At 37.6% G+C, this 15199-nt stretch overlaps 1 protein-coding gene across 1 annotated transcript in view; it reads right to left on the reverse strand.

Moving 5' to 3' along the window:
- Positions 1–6537, reverse strand: part of CD163 (CD163 molecule) — a 386915-nt gene extending 380378 nt beyond the window's left edge. Inside the window, exons 1-4 of the mRNA XM_042780454.1 lie at positions 6492–6537; positions 5337–5423; positions 4385–4705; positions 1485–1805 (exon numbers count right to left, since the gene is read on the reverse strand). Of these exons, the coding sequence (XP_042636388.1) occupies positions 1485–1805; positions 4385–4705; positions 5337–5423; positions 6492–6537 (775 nt within the window). The remainder of the gene's footprint in view (positions 1–1484; positions 1806–4384; positions 4706–5336; positions 5424–6491) is intronic.
- Between the last annotated feature and the right edge of the window lie 8662 nt (positions 6538–15199).

Raw genomic sequence — 15199 nt, forward strand, 5'->3', positions numbered from 1 at the left:
TAAATAAACATCTTTTTCCTCTGGCAATTTCAATTTCTGTTGCCACAATACCAGAGCTCCTAGTGATGCCTCCGCATGGGTAAAGCACACTGAGAAGAAATGTGTTGATTGGGGCTTAGTAAGTTTGGATGGGTAAAGAAAGACAGAAGATGCATTCTTTTTTCCTACCCAAAATTCCTTTCACTTTCTTCTGCTAACAAGATCCATCTTTCCTGTAGGAATCCCATTCTTTGTGTTTCAAGCTATTAATGGTTACCTTGATCCACGTGAAAAAATCAAACAAACAAACACTAAGAAATGGAGAAAAAGATCGAACCCTGATGACACAGCTAAGCACTTGAATCCAGCTATACCTAAAGCTCTCTGTACCTCCAGATTGCCTAGTATAGTGAACCAGAGTTCTCTTATTTTGAAATTAGTCTGGATTGGGTTTCCTTCATGTGAAGAAAAAGATGCCTGGTGAAGACAGTGGATTTTTTTTACTCTAATTATAGCAGAACTTCAGGGAAAAAGGAAGAGTGGTGACCCTGCACATACAAACCCATTGGCCCCATCCAATGATCTAAGTGTGAGGTCTAAGAGTTTCTACACAGACCCAGGACATAGTCATACCATAGCCCAAGCAGAAATGAGATTTTAATAGGAAACCAAAATGTATATATATTTTTTTCTATAGTGTGATTCAGTGAATTTGAATTAATGACTTGGGAAGGATTGGGTAAATATAGCTAAAGAAAAGACTTTCATGGATAAGAAGATGATAAAGGGAGAGATACATTCTTAAAAACTTATCCAGAACAAAATGTCCTGGTTAAGTTTTTGTAAAAACACAAAAACAAAAAAATCAACTAAATTCTTCCCTAAACACTTCCTTCTACCCTTATCCCGGATCTCAATCTCATCATTCATCCATCTTCTTCTGACCTATTTATCCTAATTTTAGTTAAGGTTAACACTCCACAGTTATCAGAACTGTAGCCTGAAATGAGTTGATAATGAAGTGACAAAGGAAGCAGATTTCATTATCTTCTTTTTGTTGTTGTTATTGTCAATAATTTTTTTTTCTACCTTTCCCTTCACCCAAATTCATGTGTCTGCCCTCTCGTTGGTGGTTTACCATCCCTTCATCTCTCCCCACCATCAAACTCAAAAACTCACTGCTGTTGAGTCAATTCCGACTCATAGTGATCCCTCCTTGGGTTTCTGAGGCGGTATCTCTACAGAAGTAGATTACCCAGCCTTCTATCTGAGCCCCACCATCAAAGAATATATATATAGTGAAACCCTTTTCTTGACTTTTTGTAATAGTGGGCTCATAAATATTTGTCCTTTTGTGATTGACTAATTTCATTCACCATAATGGCCTCTAAGTTCATCCTTGTTATAGATGTTCATTATGTTCTTAAGAGTTTGGACTTTTATAACTATCACCCCTTTCTGTTGTCCTATCATAGAGAACAGAATAAAGTTGGATCTGTCCTTACCTAAGCAGATCACTCCAACATCCTCAGCATGATCACAATTGTGCTTTCCCCATCCTTCGTGTTTGCAGTTCCAGAGAGCTGACTCATTTCCATTGCACGCCAGATCATCAAACCAGATTGGTCCAGAGCCTTCTCCAAAACCAGCTGAACCAGAGAAACTGACAGCACTTCCACATTCAAGTTGTTTACAAACCACAGAAGCATGATCTATGTTGAAACTATCATCACACACTGTTCCCCACTGTTCTTGGAATTTGACCTCTATTCTTCCTGAACAACGGTTTCCTCCATTCACCAGCCTCATCTTCAAATCACTTCCATCTAGAGCAGAGATAAACCCAGAGTTCAGAAGTGATATTCATTCGATGTGATTTTAGAAAATAAGGCTCCTTTGGACTATTGGGACTTGATCTTGTCCTTAAAATGTTTCATTCATTTTGGATGCTGCCCAGGCCCTCATATTGCAGAATTTCCTTTTGTTGGAAATAAATGAACAAATAGGACTTTCATCTACATCTACTTACTAAGGAAAATGCTTATAAAGTTTACTTCCTGTTTTTTTTTCTTCCATTACTGGGATAAACCCTCTTATGTAGAAATAGATAATTTGACTAAAATTATTTCTTTTGAAAACCAAGAAAAATAAAATTGGCTCATATAACAAAGTTGTAAAAATGAGCAGCTAGTCATTTGTTGAATATTTAAAATCTCCATTTTAATCGTCTCTATTACAAAGAGTGAAGAGCAACAGTGAATAATTGTCTAAAATTGAATTAGAAATTAGAGAGTAGAGAAAAAGCAAAGATAAAAATGCACAGGCACACATAATATTTTGCAAAAAGACACTTGCGGTATACCAAATTCTTAAAAATGAAAGAAAAAGGAATCAATTGAAATAGCTTGTTTCTTGATGTCAATTTTATGTTTCAAGCAATTTTTTTTTCACTCAAAAAGTTACCTAGTACCATGTTCAGTGACAAACAACTTTTGCATAAAGAAAATTTTCCTTATATATTATCCCTTAGAATTTCTATGATGAGAAAAAGAGAAATGGAGAAAAGAGAAAAAGATTTGGGATAAGATTTTGGGACACCTGAAAAATAAAATCTGTAGGTGACCTTAAAAGCAAATTCTATATGTGGTTGAACAAAATGTTTTGAGACTGTTCCTTGAGATAATTCAATTTTAAAAGTACTAAAACCAAAAGTCAAAGACTTCCACTTAGTTTTTTGATTATGGACTAGCAACAATAGCTCACAATGACTGTGCCAATACATCGTGTAGAGGAACTTCCTCTTTTTTGCTGACCTTCTAATTTACCAAGGAGCTCTGGTAGCATAGTGCCTAAGGCATTTGACTGCTAACCAGAAGGCTGGCAGTTCAAACCCATCAGCCACTCCTCGGAAGGAAGATTGGGCGAAGATTGGACAATCTACTTCCAAGGTGATACTGCCTCAGAAACCCAAGGAGGGGTCGCTATGAATTGAATCCCACTCGATGGCAGTGAATTTTTTTTTTTTTTTCCCTACTTTACCGAGTGTGATATCATTCTCTAGGGACTGGTCCTTTCTGACAATATGATCAAAGTAGGTGAGATGAAGTCTTCTATTCTTGGTTCTAAGCAGCATTCCAGCTACATTTTCTCCAGGACAGATTTGTTAGTTCTTCTCACAGTCCATGGTATTTTCAGTATTCTTTGCCAATACCAGCTTTCGCATGCATATGAGGCAGTTGAAAAGACCATGGTTGGGTTAGGGCACCTTAGTCTTTAAAGTGACATCTTTACTCCTTAACACTTTAAAGAGGTCTTTTGCAGCAGATTTGCCCAGTGCAATAGGGCAGAAATATGACCTTTGGATTTGTCATCAGAAAGGACCGATACATAGCTTTCTGGATTATCGTGAGGTCATGAGGTCAACTGACATAAAACTTAAGAAAATGTGTTGTAATTTAAAACCACTATTTAAACCAAATAAATAGCATTGAATGCTGGAAAAAAGCAATTACAATTTGTAAAACATTCTTCCTCCAGCAAAGGAAGAAAGTAATAGTCTTAAAGATATTTGTTTCTTAATCCAGTAAATTGATTATTAATGAATAGACAACAGAAGATAATGATTTATAGGTCAGTGCATTAAAACAGCATGTCATTAGGAAAGAAGACTAGGAGTTAACTTAGATGTCCTGATAGTTTTATCTAAGTGTAGGAGGTTACATTAAACCAGAAACACTGAACATATAGCCATCCAGTCAATGCTGACTCATAGCAACACTATAGGACAGAGTAGAACTGTCCCAAAGGGATTCTAAGGCTATAAATCTTTACAAAAGCAGACTGCCACATCTTTCTCCCATGAGTGGGTGGTGGTTCAAACCACTGATCTTTAGGTTAGCAACTGATTAACCACTGCATTACTATGGTTCCATAAGAGGTTATAGTTGTTGTTGTTGTTGTTGTTATGTACCGTCGAGTCGGACCCGACTCATAGCAACCCCTCCTTGGGTTTCCGAGGTGGTCACCACGGAAGTAGATTGCCCAACCTTCCTTCTGAGGAGTGGCTGGTGGGTTTGAACTGCCAGCCTTCTGGTTAGCAGTCAAGTGCCTTAGGCACTATGCTGCTACCAGAGCTCCCGGAAGTTATAGTAAGGTTACTAAATACAAAATTCAATCTAGTTATTTCTTCATTGACCATAGTGTCCAGAATCTCTTTGGACATTTTTTTCCCCCTTAATGGATGTTGCTATATGTTTTCTGCTCTCCTAGCTAAAGATTAGGTAATTTTATACTTAGACGAGATTATTTACATGAAAGTGGTTCCTTTTAATCTTGAAGCTCCCCTGCACTTTTTGTTTTTCAACAAGGCATTTCATTTCAATGCTTTACCATATGAAAGTCTTACCTGAACAGGTAACTCCAGCATCCTGTTGGTGAGTACAGTTATGCTTTCCCCACCCTTCATGTTTGCAGTCCCAGAGAGCTGATTCATTCCCTCCACAAGAAACATGGTCCATCCAGATGTGTCCTGAACCTGCACTGGAATTAGTCCATCCAGTGGCTTTGATAGCAATTGGACATCCCAGTTGCCTACAAATCACAGAGACCTCTTCCATGCCCCAGTCATTATTGCACACTGTTCCCCATTCTCCCTGGACTTTTATCTCTACTCTTCCAGTACACCTGTTTTCACCAGATGCTAGCCTCAGCTCCTTCTCTGTTCCTCCTACAACAAAAGGTGAAGACAATAATTGGTCAAGGTCACAAAAAGTATGTAGAGAATTATTATTCTTTAAATTACTTATTTATATTTCAAAGACAGGTTTAAGAACTAAGCCTAGCCCCACCATGACACAATAGGAGAAAACTATTTCATAGGCATTCAAATATAAATACCATTTCAAGCTTCACATTAAACTATGACATAAAAATTTAGGAACCTGGTGATCTCACTGGAATATACCTGCATTTCCTCTCTCAATAATTTTTTTAGATAAAATTTGGTATTTGAGTTTATTGAATTTTTCCTAAAATTCATTTTTGTCCCAATTAGTCTGAGAATACACCTACTCTGTGTTTTTCCCTATTTTTCACCTAGACATTACTTCTAATCTCTATGTAAGATATATATTTTCCATGAGAAAGCTTATTTTATTTTGGGGAAAATCATGTGAATATTCTGTTCATTCATTTGTGTCATATGCTTAGGTTCTTATATGTTTTTCATATCTGATCCTTTAAATCTGTGAGGCATGTTACCTAGTTTTAAGTGCTATCCAGACTTCAGGAGGACTATTTGCTTTTAAATTATTCTCTGAGTGGTCTAAAACTACAAGTAAATTTTACAAAGCACTCACCAAGAGAACTGGTGATAAAACATGCACTGAGAAGTGACACCATAGCAATAGCAAATGGTCTCAAGTGGAGAAAAAATCTTCTTAAGTCTGTGGACAAAAGGAAGAAAGCATTAGAATAATTTTCCAAAAAAAAAAAGAGATTTGAGAGAAGACAGATGTTTTCAGAGGCTTGAGGTTAAAAAAGAAGCTCAAACCAAGAAATAAAACTCTTCCTTCTGAAAGGCAAAGCAAACAGGAAAAATCCCTACCCAGAATCATACAGTTTCAATGAAATATCTTTGAAAACATTCATGTTTATAGGTAATCTAGAGATGGAAGAGCAGAAGAAAGTCAAGGGTGGAAAAATTTTTGTAAGAACAACCTTAAAACCTGGAAAATGGAAAAAACATCAACATAACCAAAAAGTGGGCAGTTTTCCCTGCAGACACAGGACAGTTTCCCTGAGATTTCTATATTCTCTGTTCCCCCAACATTCCACTATCAATACCTCCAAACCTACTGAGTCCATGCTGCAGGATGGTAAGTTCCATGAGGGAATGATTATATTTATCTTATTTTATAGTTTCACCAATACTTGTCACGATGTCTGCCAAATAGTAGCTGAACAATTATAGATTGATGGATAAAGTGTAATGTTTAAGAACCAAAAACTTATTATCTCTGGATATATCATGAAATACTCTTAAACATTGTTGTCACTCTCATTTTTCCTCGTTACCCTAACCTAACAGTAATTTAAAAGTAAAAATGCTAAAAGACTTTAACATGTCCATATGAAACATAAAGTAGATGTCAGCATTCACAAGTGTTATTCCAAATTTCCCATAGGTGATTAAATTTCGATCTATATTCATTCCTACATATTCTAACTTTTCTAATGACTGTTGGTGACGTATTCAATATAGTTCAGCTAATTTCAGTTCCTTAGTTAATTTCACTCAGCAATTTTACTAAATTGATGCCAACCCTGATCTCCATCTCATATCTTTAACTTTGAATTGCTATAAATTAAAGGTAATACCATATAAGCTTAATAAGGAATAAGCTATTCCTTATTCCCTTCATATCAATCACCTTTAAATTATATCCATTGACAGTCAGACTAATTCTATACTCCATTAAAGGGCTAATGTAGAATAAATGAGAAATTTTTACCTGTAGATCTAGAATCTTCAAGTAGCACCATCCTAGATTTGTCCATTCTAAGGCTTTATGGTTTAGTGATTCCTAAATATTCTTATATTTTCCCCCCTGGATGTCCTCCTAAAGAAGACTTTTAAGAATTCTGAAATCTCCTCACTCCCACAAGAAATGGAAAGGCTACATAATAGAGGCGGAGCAAAGCAAAAGAGGGAAGTCATTGAAAGAGCTTAGGTTTCCTTCATACTAATGTTTTCTTCAATATGGGATATGAAACAACCAAAAGAAATTGAGAAATATTCTCCACAGATTTACAGAGAATAAGGGGAAATGTTAGCTCAGATGCTGCTGTTGTTGAATTGAATGCTTTCAATGTCTGCACTTTGTTTTGGTCTAATGAATGAGACACACGAAAAATTAGTAATTGTTATACAATTAATTGGGAGCTCTGGTGGCGTAGGGCCTAAGGCATTTGACTCTAACCAGAAGACTGGTGGTTCAAACCCACCAGTCACTCCTCAGAAGGAAGACTGGGCAATCTATTTCTGTAGAGATACCACTTCTGAAACCCAAGGAGGAGTCACTACGAGTCGAATCAACTAGAAGGCGGTGAGTTTTTCAGTTTAGCATCATACTTAATCTTGAAAGACTGCATGCTTGCCCCTTAATGTCAGGAACAAGACAAGAATGTCCATTCTCACCAATTCTATTCAACACTGTGTTGGAGATTTTACCCAGATCCATCAGCCAAGAAAAAGAAACACAAGCAGTTCCTAGGTTACAAAGGATGACTTAAGGACAACTCATACCCGCCTTTTAATGTTATGTAAATTTACCCTCCCTTTGAAAATACTGAACCAACCCTCACTTGCAACAAACTCTTCATCACAATCACCTTCACTTGCTGCACATGCAACTTTTAAATCATTGAAAAGACTTCAAATCTTTTCTTGAGCTAAAGTAAGACTAACTAATAACTGTATGCTCCTATTCCTTCTTATCCAAAAATTACACACTTAGGAAAGGATCTCTCGTTCATATGTCAGGACTGCCTTAAAAGACATCCTATTTAAAAGGAAGATGTGATTTTTTTTTTTTTTTAATAAATGATATGATCATCTATGGAGAAAATCTGATGGAATCTAAAAAAATCTACTAGAACTAATGATTGAGAATAGCAAGCTTTCAGAAGACAAGATCAACATGAAATATCAAGTAGCATAGTGGCTAAAGGCACTTGACCGCTAACCAGAAGGCTGGTGGTTCAAATCCACCAGCCACTCCTCGGAAGGAAGATGGGGCAATCTACTTCCGTAGTGATACTGCCTCGGAAACCCAAGGAGGGGTTGCTATGAGTCGGGTCAAACTCGACGGCACATAACAACAACAACAAACAATTAAAATTTTAAATTTTTTTAAAACTTCTATTTAGTATCAAGATTGTATATGACATTTATGTGTTTCAAAATCTGTGAATGTCTTGTGGTGGTGGTGGTGTTTGCCATTGAGTCGGACCCGACTCATAACAACCCCTCCTTGGATATCAGAGGTGGTATCACAACGGAAGTAGATTGGCCAACTTTCCTTCCGAAGAGTGCCTGGTGGCTTTGAACCACCAGGCTTCTGGTTAGCAGTCAAATGCTTTAGAATTCATAACTATGCATTATGAAGTACAAAATATTGCTGAGATAAATTAAAGAAGATATACATAAATGGAGAGATGTACTGTGTTCATGGCTTGGAAGACAACATTGTTAAGATGTTAAGTTGATGTATAAATTCAATGCAACCCAAATCAGTATCACAGCAGGTCTTTTTATAGTAAGAATTAAGAAACTGATTTAATCTGGTTAAAAATGTACCTGGAAAACAAAGCACCTAGAATAGCCAAAACAAATGTGAAAAAAAATGAACAAATTGGAGGACTAAAACTACCCTAAAACCACCAAAAAACCAAACTCACTGCTGTCAAGTTGGATCCAACTCATAGCAACCCCTCCTTAGGTTTCCATGGTGATATCACTACGGAAGTAGATTGCCCAATCTTCCTTCCGAAGAGTGGCTGGTGGGTTTGAACCAACAGCCTTCTGGTTAGCAGTCAGATGCCTTAGGCACTATGCCGCCAGAGCTCCCCCAAACTACCTTAGTCCAGACTAATTATAAAGCTACAGAAATCAAGACAGTGCAGTATTAGAATAAAATACATATATAGATGAATGAAGCAGTATAGAGAATCCAGAAATGGACTGACACATATATGACCACTAATTTTTGACAAAGAATAATCTTTTTGAGAAACAAAGCAGCAACAATTGGATATCCATGTGCAGTAAGATGAATTTCACTTTTCACACTATACAAAAATATTAATTCAAAATGAATCACAGATATAAATCTACAACCTAAAACTATAAAAAATCTAGAAGACAGCACAGGAGAAATTTTTGTGATTTTAGGTTCCACAAGAGAAAGATGGTGTAATATGCTTCCATAAAGATTTACAGTGTTGGAACCCCAATTGGGGTCTCTATGAATCAGAATCAACTCAATAGCAGTGAGGTTTTTCAGTTTAAGGTTAGACAAAGATTTCCTAAAAATGATACCAAAAATGTGAATCATAACGTAACATTTTGATAAATTGTGCTTCATCAAAATTAGAAAAGTTCTGCTCTTCAAAAATCACTTTTAAATGATGATCAACTTCTGCTGCTTGTGCATTTTGGGTGGTGCTTTATTTTTATGATATTTATGCCATATTGATATTTATAAATATTTATAAATCAGGTCCCTAGGTTTGCCCCTATTTTATCTTTGATGAACTTTTGAGTTTTACATGTAGGTCTTTGATCCATCTTGAGTTAGTTTTTGTGTATGGTGTGAGATATGGATCTTACTTCATTTTTCTGCAAATGAATATCCAATTTTGCCAGTACGATTTGTTAAAGAGGCTGTCTCTCCCCCCATTTAATGGGTTTCAGCTGTTTGTCAAAAATTTGCTATCCATAGATGGATGGGTCTATTTCTGGATTCTCAATTCTGTTGCACTGGTCTATTTGTCTATCATTGTACCAGTACCATGTTCTTTTAACTATTGTGGCTGTATCTTAAAAATAAAAAAGTCAAACCAAACTCACTGCTGTTGAGTTGATTGTGACTTATAGTGACCCTTCCTTGGGTTTTCGAGGCGGTATCTCTACGGAGTAGATTGCCCAATCTTCCTTCCAAGGAGTGGCTGGTGGGTTTAAACCACCAGCCTTCTTGTTAGAAGTCACGTGTGTCTGTATAGGAGTGTGAAACCTCCTAGTTTGTTTTTCTTCTTTAACAATGCTTTGCTTATCTGAAGTCTCTTTCCTTTTGATATAAATAAAGTCAGTAATTGATTTTTCCATGTCCTTAAAGAATGTTGATGGAATTTGGATTGGAATTGCATTGAATACATAGATTGCTTTGGGGAGTATTGACATTTTCACAATATTCAGTCTTCCTATCCATGAACATGGCATGTTCTTCCATTTATACAGGTCTCCTATAGTTTCTTGTAGCAGTGTTTTGTAGTTTTTTTTGTATAGGTCTTTTATGTCCCTGGTAAGATTTATTCTAAGTATTTTATCTATACCTATTGTGAATGGTGTTGTTTTCCTTATTTCCTTTTCAAATGTCTCTTTATTGATGTAGAGGAATCCAGCTGATTTTTTTTTATGTTGATCCTGTACCCTGCCACTTTGCTGAATCTTTCTACTAGTTCCAGTAATTTTCTTGCTGAGTGTCTCGGGTTTTCCACGTATAGGATATGTCATCTGCAAATAGAGATAGCTTTACTTCTTCTTTGCCAATTTGGATGCCTTGTATTTCTCTTTCTTGCCTTATTACCCTGACCAGGAATTCCAATGCAATGTTGAATAGAAGTGGTGATAGAGGGCATCCTTGTCTGGTTTCCGTTTGCAAGGGGAATGTTTGCACAAGCAGCAGAAGAGAAACTAGATGACTAGGACCTTCTGAAAATTAAATTCTTATGTACATTGAAAGACTTCTTCAAAAGAATAAAAAGAGAACCTACAGACTGTGAAAAAATATTTGGCTACAACATATCCAACAAGGGACTTATGTCTAACATTTATAAAAAAACCTCCAACACCTCAACATCAAAAACACAGAGTCCAATTCAAAAATGGGCAAAGGACATGAACAAATACTTCACTAAAGAAGATACACAGGTGGCCAACAAAGACATGAGGAAATGCTCATGATCATTAGCCATTACAGAGATGCTAATCAAAACAACAATAAGATATCACCTCACATCAGCAATATCAGTGTTCATCGAGACAGGAAACAACAAATGCTGTTGAATATGTGGAGAGAATGGAATCTTATACACTGCTGGTGGGACCATAAAATGGTACAGCCACTGTGGAAAATGGTATGGCATTTCCTTTAAAAGTTAGAAACAGAAATGCCATTTGCTCCAGCAATCCCACTACTATGAATATATCCTAAAGAGATGAGCTCCAGGACACAAATACATATAGTCACACCCATGTTCAGCACTATTCACTATAGCAAAGAGATGGAAACAAGCTAAGTGCCCATCAACAGATGAATGGAAAACCAAACTGTGGTACATATACACAATGGACTACTGTACAACATAAAAGAATAATGAAGAATTTGCAAATCATCTCATAATGTGGATGAACTTGGAGGACATTATGCTGAGTGAAATAAGTCAATCATAGAAGGACAAATATTGTCTGGGTCCGTTATTATAAAAAGTCAAGAAAAGGCTTACCCAGGGAAGGAAATTTACTTTGTTGATTACCAGGGGTGGGAGGGAAAGGAAGGAAAATTACTGACTAGTTAAGAGTCATATGTAGATTTGGGTGAAGGAAAAGGCAGTATAGCAAAAGTGCATGACCAACATAATAACAATAGGGAAAAGGAGGACATAGAAGGTGCACAGAAGGTATGGACAGCAGAGGCAAATACTATTACATACAAAATACTGCATTATCAGTAACAACAAACACTAGTCTATAGGTGGACACACCAGCAGACAGGTGTGGGTAGTTGAATGGGAATATACCAATGACTGGCTGATGGTATTCCAACATGTGCATTTGTGCTACAAAAATATCCATACACATTATAGAACTAACAGGGGCCATGTTTGGAGTAGCTTCTTAGCCACAACCAAGCATCTTGAGGGAGTGAGTCACCAGGCCTGCAGGCTCAGGACTATGGTTTTAGGGGACATCAAGCTCAATTGGCACAAAATAGTACATAAAAATATTGTTCTACATTCTATGTTAGCGAGTAGCAACTGGGGTCTTAAAAGCTTTTGGGGTGACCATTAAAGATGCAACTATTGGTGTCTCCTCATCTGGAGCAAAAGAGAGTGAAGAAAATCAAAGATATATGGAAACAATTAGTCTAAGGGACTAATGGACCATGGGGAAACTCAGCCATCATGATCCTGAGACCAGAAGAACAGGATGGTGCCTGGCTACCAATACCAACCACTCAGAATGGGATCAGAATTGGAGATTCTGGATAGAGTATGAGGAAAAATGTGGAACAAAATTCAAAAACACAAAAATTACCAGAATTAGTGGTCAGATAGAGAATGGTGGAATCTCCAAGACTATGGCCCTGGGTTATCCCTTGGGCCTGGAATTGGACTTACATTCATTAGCTCTCAGCCAAACAATACAAAGGCCTGTGAGCAGAACACCTACCCCAGAGAAACGCACCCATTAGAACAATCAACCCTGAGAGATCAGAAGGGCAGAATTTGCATAGGAGAAAAGCTAGACTGACAAGAAGAAGAAGAAAAAAAACATGGTTAACATAACTTATGTAATTGGTTTATTGAATTCTACATGTGAAAAATGTTGAATTTGCAAATGTTGTATTCTATGTATTTTCACAATGATAAGTTTTTAAAAGTCACTGCTAAGAGAATGTAAAGATAAGCCACAGATTGACAGAAATTATTCACAAATTATATATCTGATAAAGGACTTGTGGCAAATTAAATCCACAGTGGAATACTACTTACTACATACCGATCACCCACTGCCATAAAGTTGATCTGACCCATAGCAACACTGTAGGGTTTCCAAGGCTGTAAATCTTTATGGAAGCAGACTGCTTCATTTTTCTCCCTCAGAATAACTGTAGGATTTAAACCACTGACCTTTTGGTTAGCAGCTGAATGCTTTAACCACTATACCACCAGAGCTCCTACATACCTACTATTGTTGTTGTTGTTATGTGCCATTGAGTTGGGCCCGACTCATAGCGACTCCTCCTTGAGTTTCTGAGGCGGTATAACTACAGAAGTAGGATTGCCCAACCTTCCTTCCGAGGAGTGGCTGGTGGGTTTGAACCACCAGTCTTCTGGTTAGCAGTCAAGTGCCTTTAGGCACTATGCTACCAGATCTCCTACATACCTATTAGAATGTGTAAAATTGAAAAGACTGAGTTCTGGTAAGATGGTGGAATAGGCAGACAAACTACACAGACCCTCTTCAACAAAGAAAAGGGGAACCAATTAACACAGATACAGAAAATAATTCTGAAGCCCTGAGCTTTGAAAAGAAGGATATTGAAATAGACTAAACTACAATTAGCAGCAGAACCTTCATGAAAACACCAAAAGTGGAGACATTCAGAGCTGCGGTCTGTCAGCAACCCTGATGGCTCCAGACAGCTTAAGACGGCCTAAGAATTAACCTAAAAATCAACCCTGCTAGCCAGGGGCTGCATAGAGGACTACACTGGTGGCTGGTGAATAAAAGGGGAAGCAGCAAAGAGGGAGACAGGCTAAGCTGTGGACTTTTGACTGTCCAGAGGGTGCAGCCATTTATTCCAGGCACCTAAGAATAGGTTCTACTTGCTGGGGACCACAAGGACATTCTGGACACAAATGACTGGAAAGGTGTGATATTCCCTGTGTTACTCTCATAACCCACACTCTTGGTGAACAGAGGTGCGGCCATCCCCCACTCCCACCCACCTTCAGGGCCAGCAGGACTTCCACCCCAGTCTGTGTGCTCTGACAGAGCCTGGGTGCCCTGCCCTGCCCTGATTTTTCTTTTTTTTTTAGTTAGTTTTTGTTTTTAAAAATTATTATTTTCTTTTTCTTTCTGTCCTTTTTATTCTTTATTCTTCCCTTCCCACGTTCTAGTGTTTGGTTTTTTCTCCCTTTCCTGTTCCTGGTTCCCATTTGTGTGTGTGTGTGTGTGTGATTTTCCCCATTCCTTGGTTTGTTTTTTTTTTTCACATTTTCCCCATTTTTTTTTTTTTTTTCATTATTCTCCCACTCTACCTCTTTTCTCTTACTGCTCTCTCCCCAGATATGGCAGAGGTTTTGTCCTCCCTTTTTTCTATGCTCATTTCTTTGTTGTCATTGTTCTTAGGTGCCATCTAGTCATCTCTGAATCATAGGGAAGAGAAGGTCTTCCCCTTCTTCATTGACCCTCCACTTTACCAAGCATGATATCCTTCTCCAGGGAATGGTTCATTCTGACAACATGATGAAAGTAGGTGAGATGAAGTCTGGCCATTCTTGCCTCCAAGGAGCATTTTCACTGCACTTCCTCCAGGATAGATTTGTTAGTCCTTTTAGCAGACCATGGTATTCTTAGCATTCTTCTCCAACATCACAACACAAAAGCATTGACTCTTCTTCATTCTTCCTTATTCATTGTCCAGATCTCACGTGCATATGAGGTGATTGAAAATACCAGGGCTTGGGTTAGGTGCACCTTAGTCTTCAAGGACACATCTTCACTCTTCATCACTTGAAACAGGTCTTGTGCAGCAGATTTGCCCAATGCAATACATCTTTTGATGTCTTGATTGCTGCTTCCATTGATGTAGATTGTAGAACCAAGTAATATGAAATCCTTGACAACTTCAATCTTTTCTCCATTCACCATGAAGATGTTTATTGAACCAGTTGTAAGGATTTTTGTTTTCTTTATATCAAGGTGTAATCCATACTGCAGACTATAGTCTTTAATCTTCATCAGTAAGTGCTTCAAGTCATTCTCACTTTCAGCAAGTAAAGTTGTGTCATCTGTGTATTTGCAGATTGTTAATGAATTTTCCTCCAATCCTGATGCCACATTCTTCTTCATATAGTCCAGCTTGTCATATTATTTGCCCAGCATACAAATTGAATAAGTATGGTGAAAGGATACAACCTTCACGCACTTCCTTCTTGATTTTGAACCATGCAGTATCCCCTTGTTCTGTTTGAACAACAGCCTCCTGATCTATCAGGTTCCTCATGAGTAAAATCAAGTGTTCTGGAATTCCCATTCTTCTCACTGTTATCCACAATTTGCTATAATCCACACAATCAAATTCCTTTGCCTAGTCAGTACTAGATCCATCTCACATCAGCAATGATATCCCTCATTCCACATCCTCTTCTGAATCCAGCTTGCATTTCTGGAAGCTCTCTGTCATTATACTGCTGCAACTGTTTTTTAATTATCTTCAGTAAGATTTTACTTGCATGTGATATTAACAATATTGTGATAGTTGAAGATGTGTCAACTTGGCTGGACTTCACTTGTGAGTGGTGGTTCCCATGATGGATCACATGACTGCGTCCTAAGCGGCCGGTCAGTCTAGGGGGAGTTTCCCCAGGGGTGTGGCCTACCTGTAACACTATCCCAGGAACAAGCTGGAAAAACTGCATTCCAGATATA

The sequence above is a fragment of the Orycteropus afer genome, unplaced genomic scaffold, assembly GCF_000298275.1.
Source record: "Orycteropus afer afer isolate SDZICR_OR568_19922 unplaced genomic scaffold, OryAfe1.0 scaffold00040, whole genome shotgun sequence".
Lineage (NCBI taxonomy): Eukaryota > Metazoa > Chordata > Mammalia > Tubulidentata > Orycteropodidae > Orycteropus > Orycteropus afer.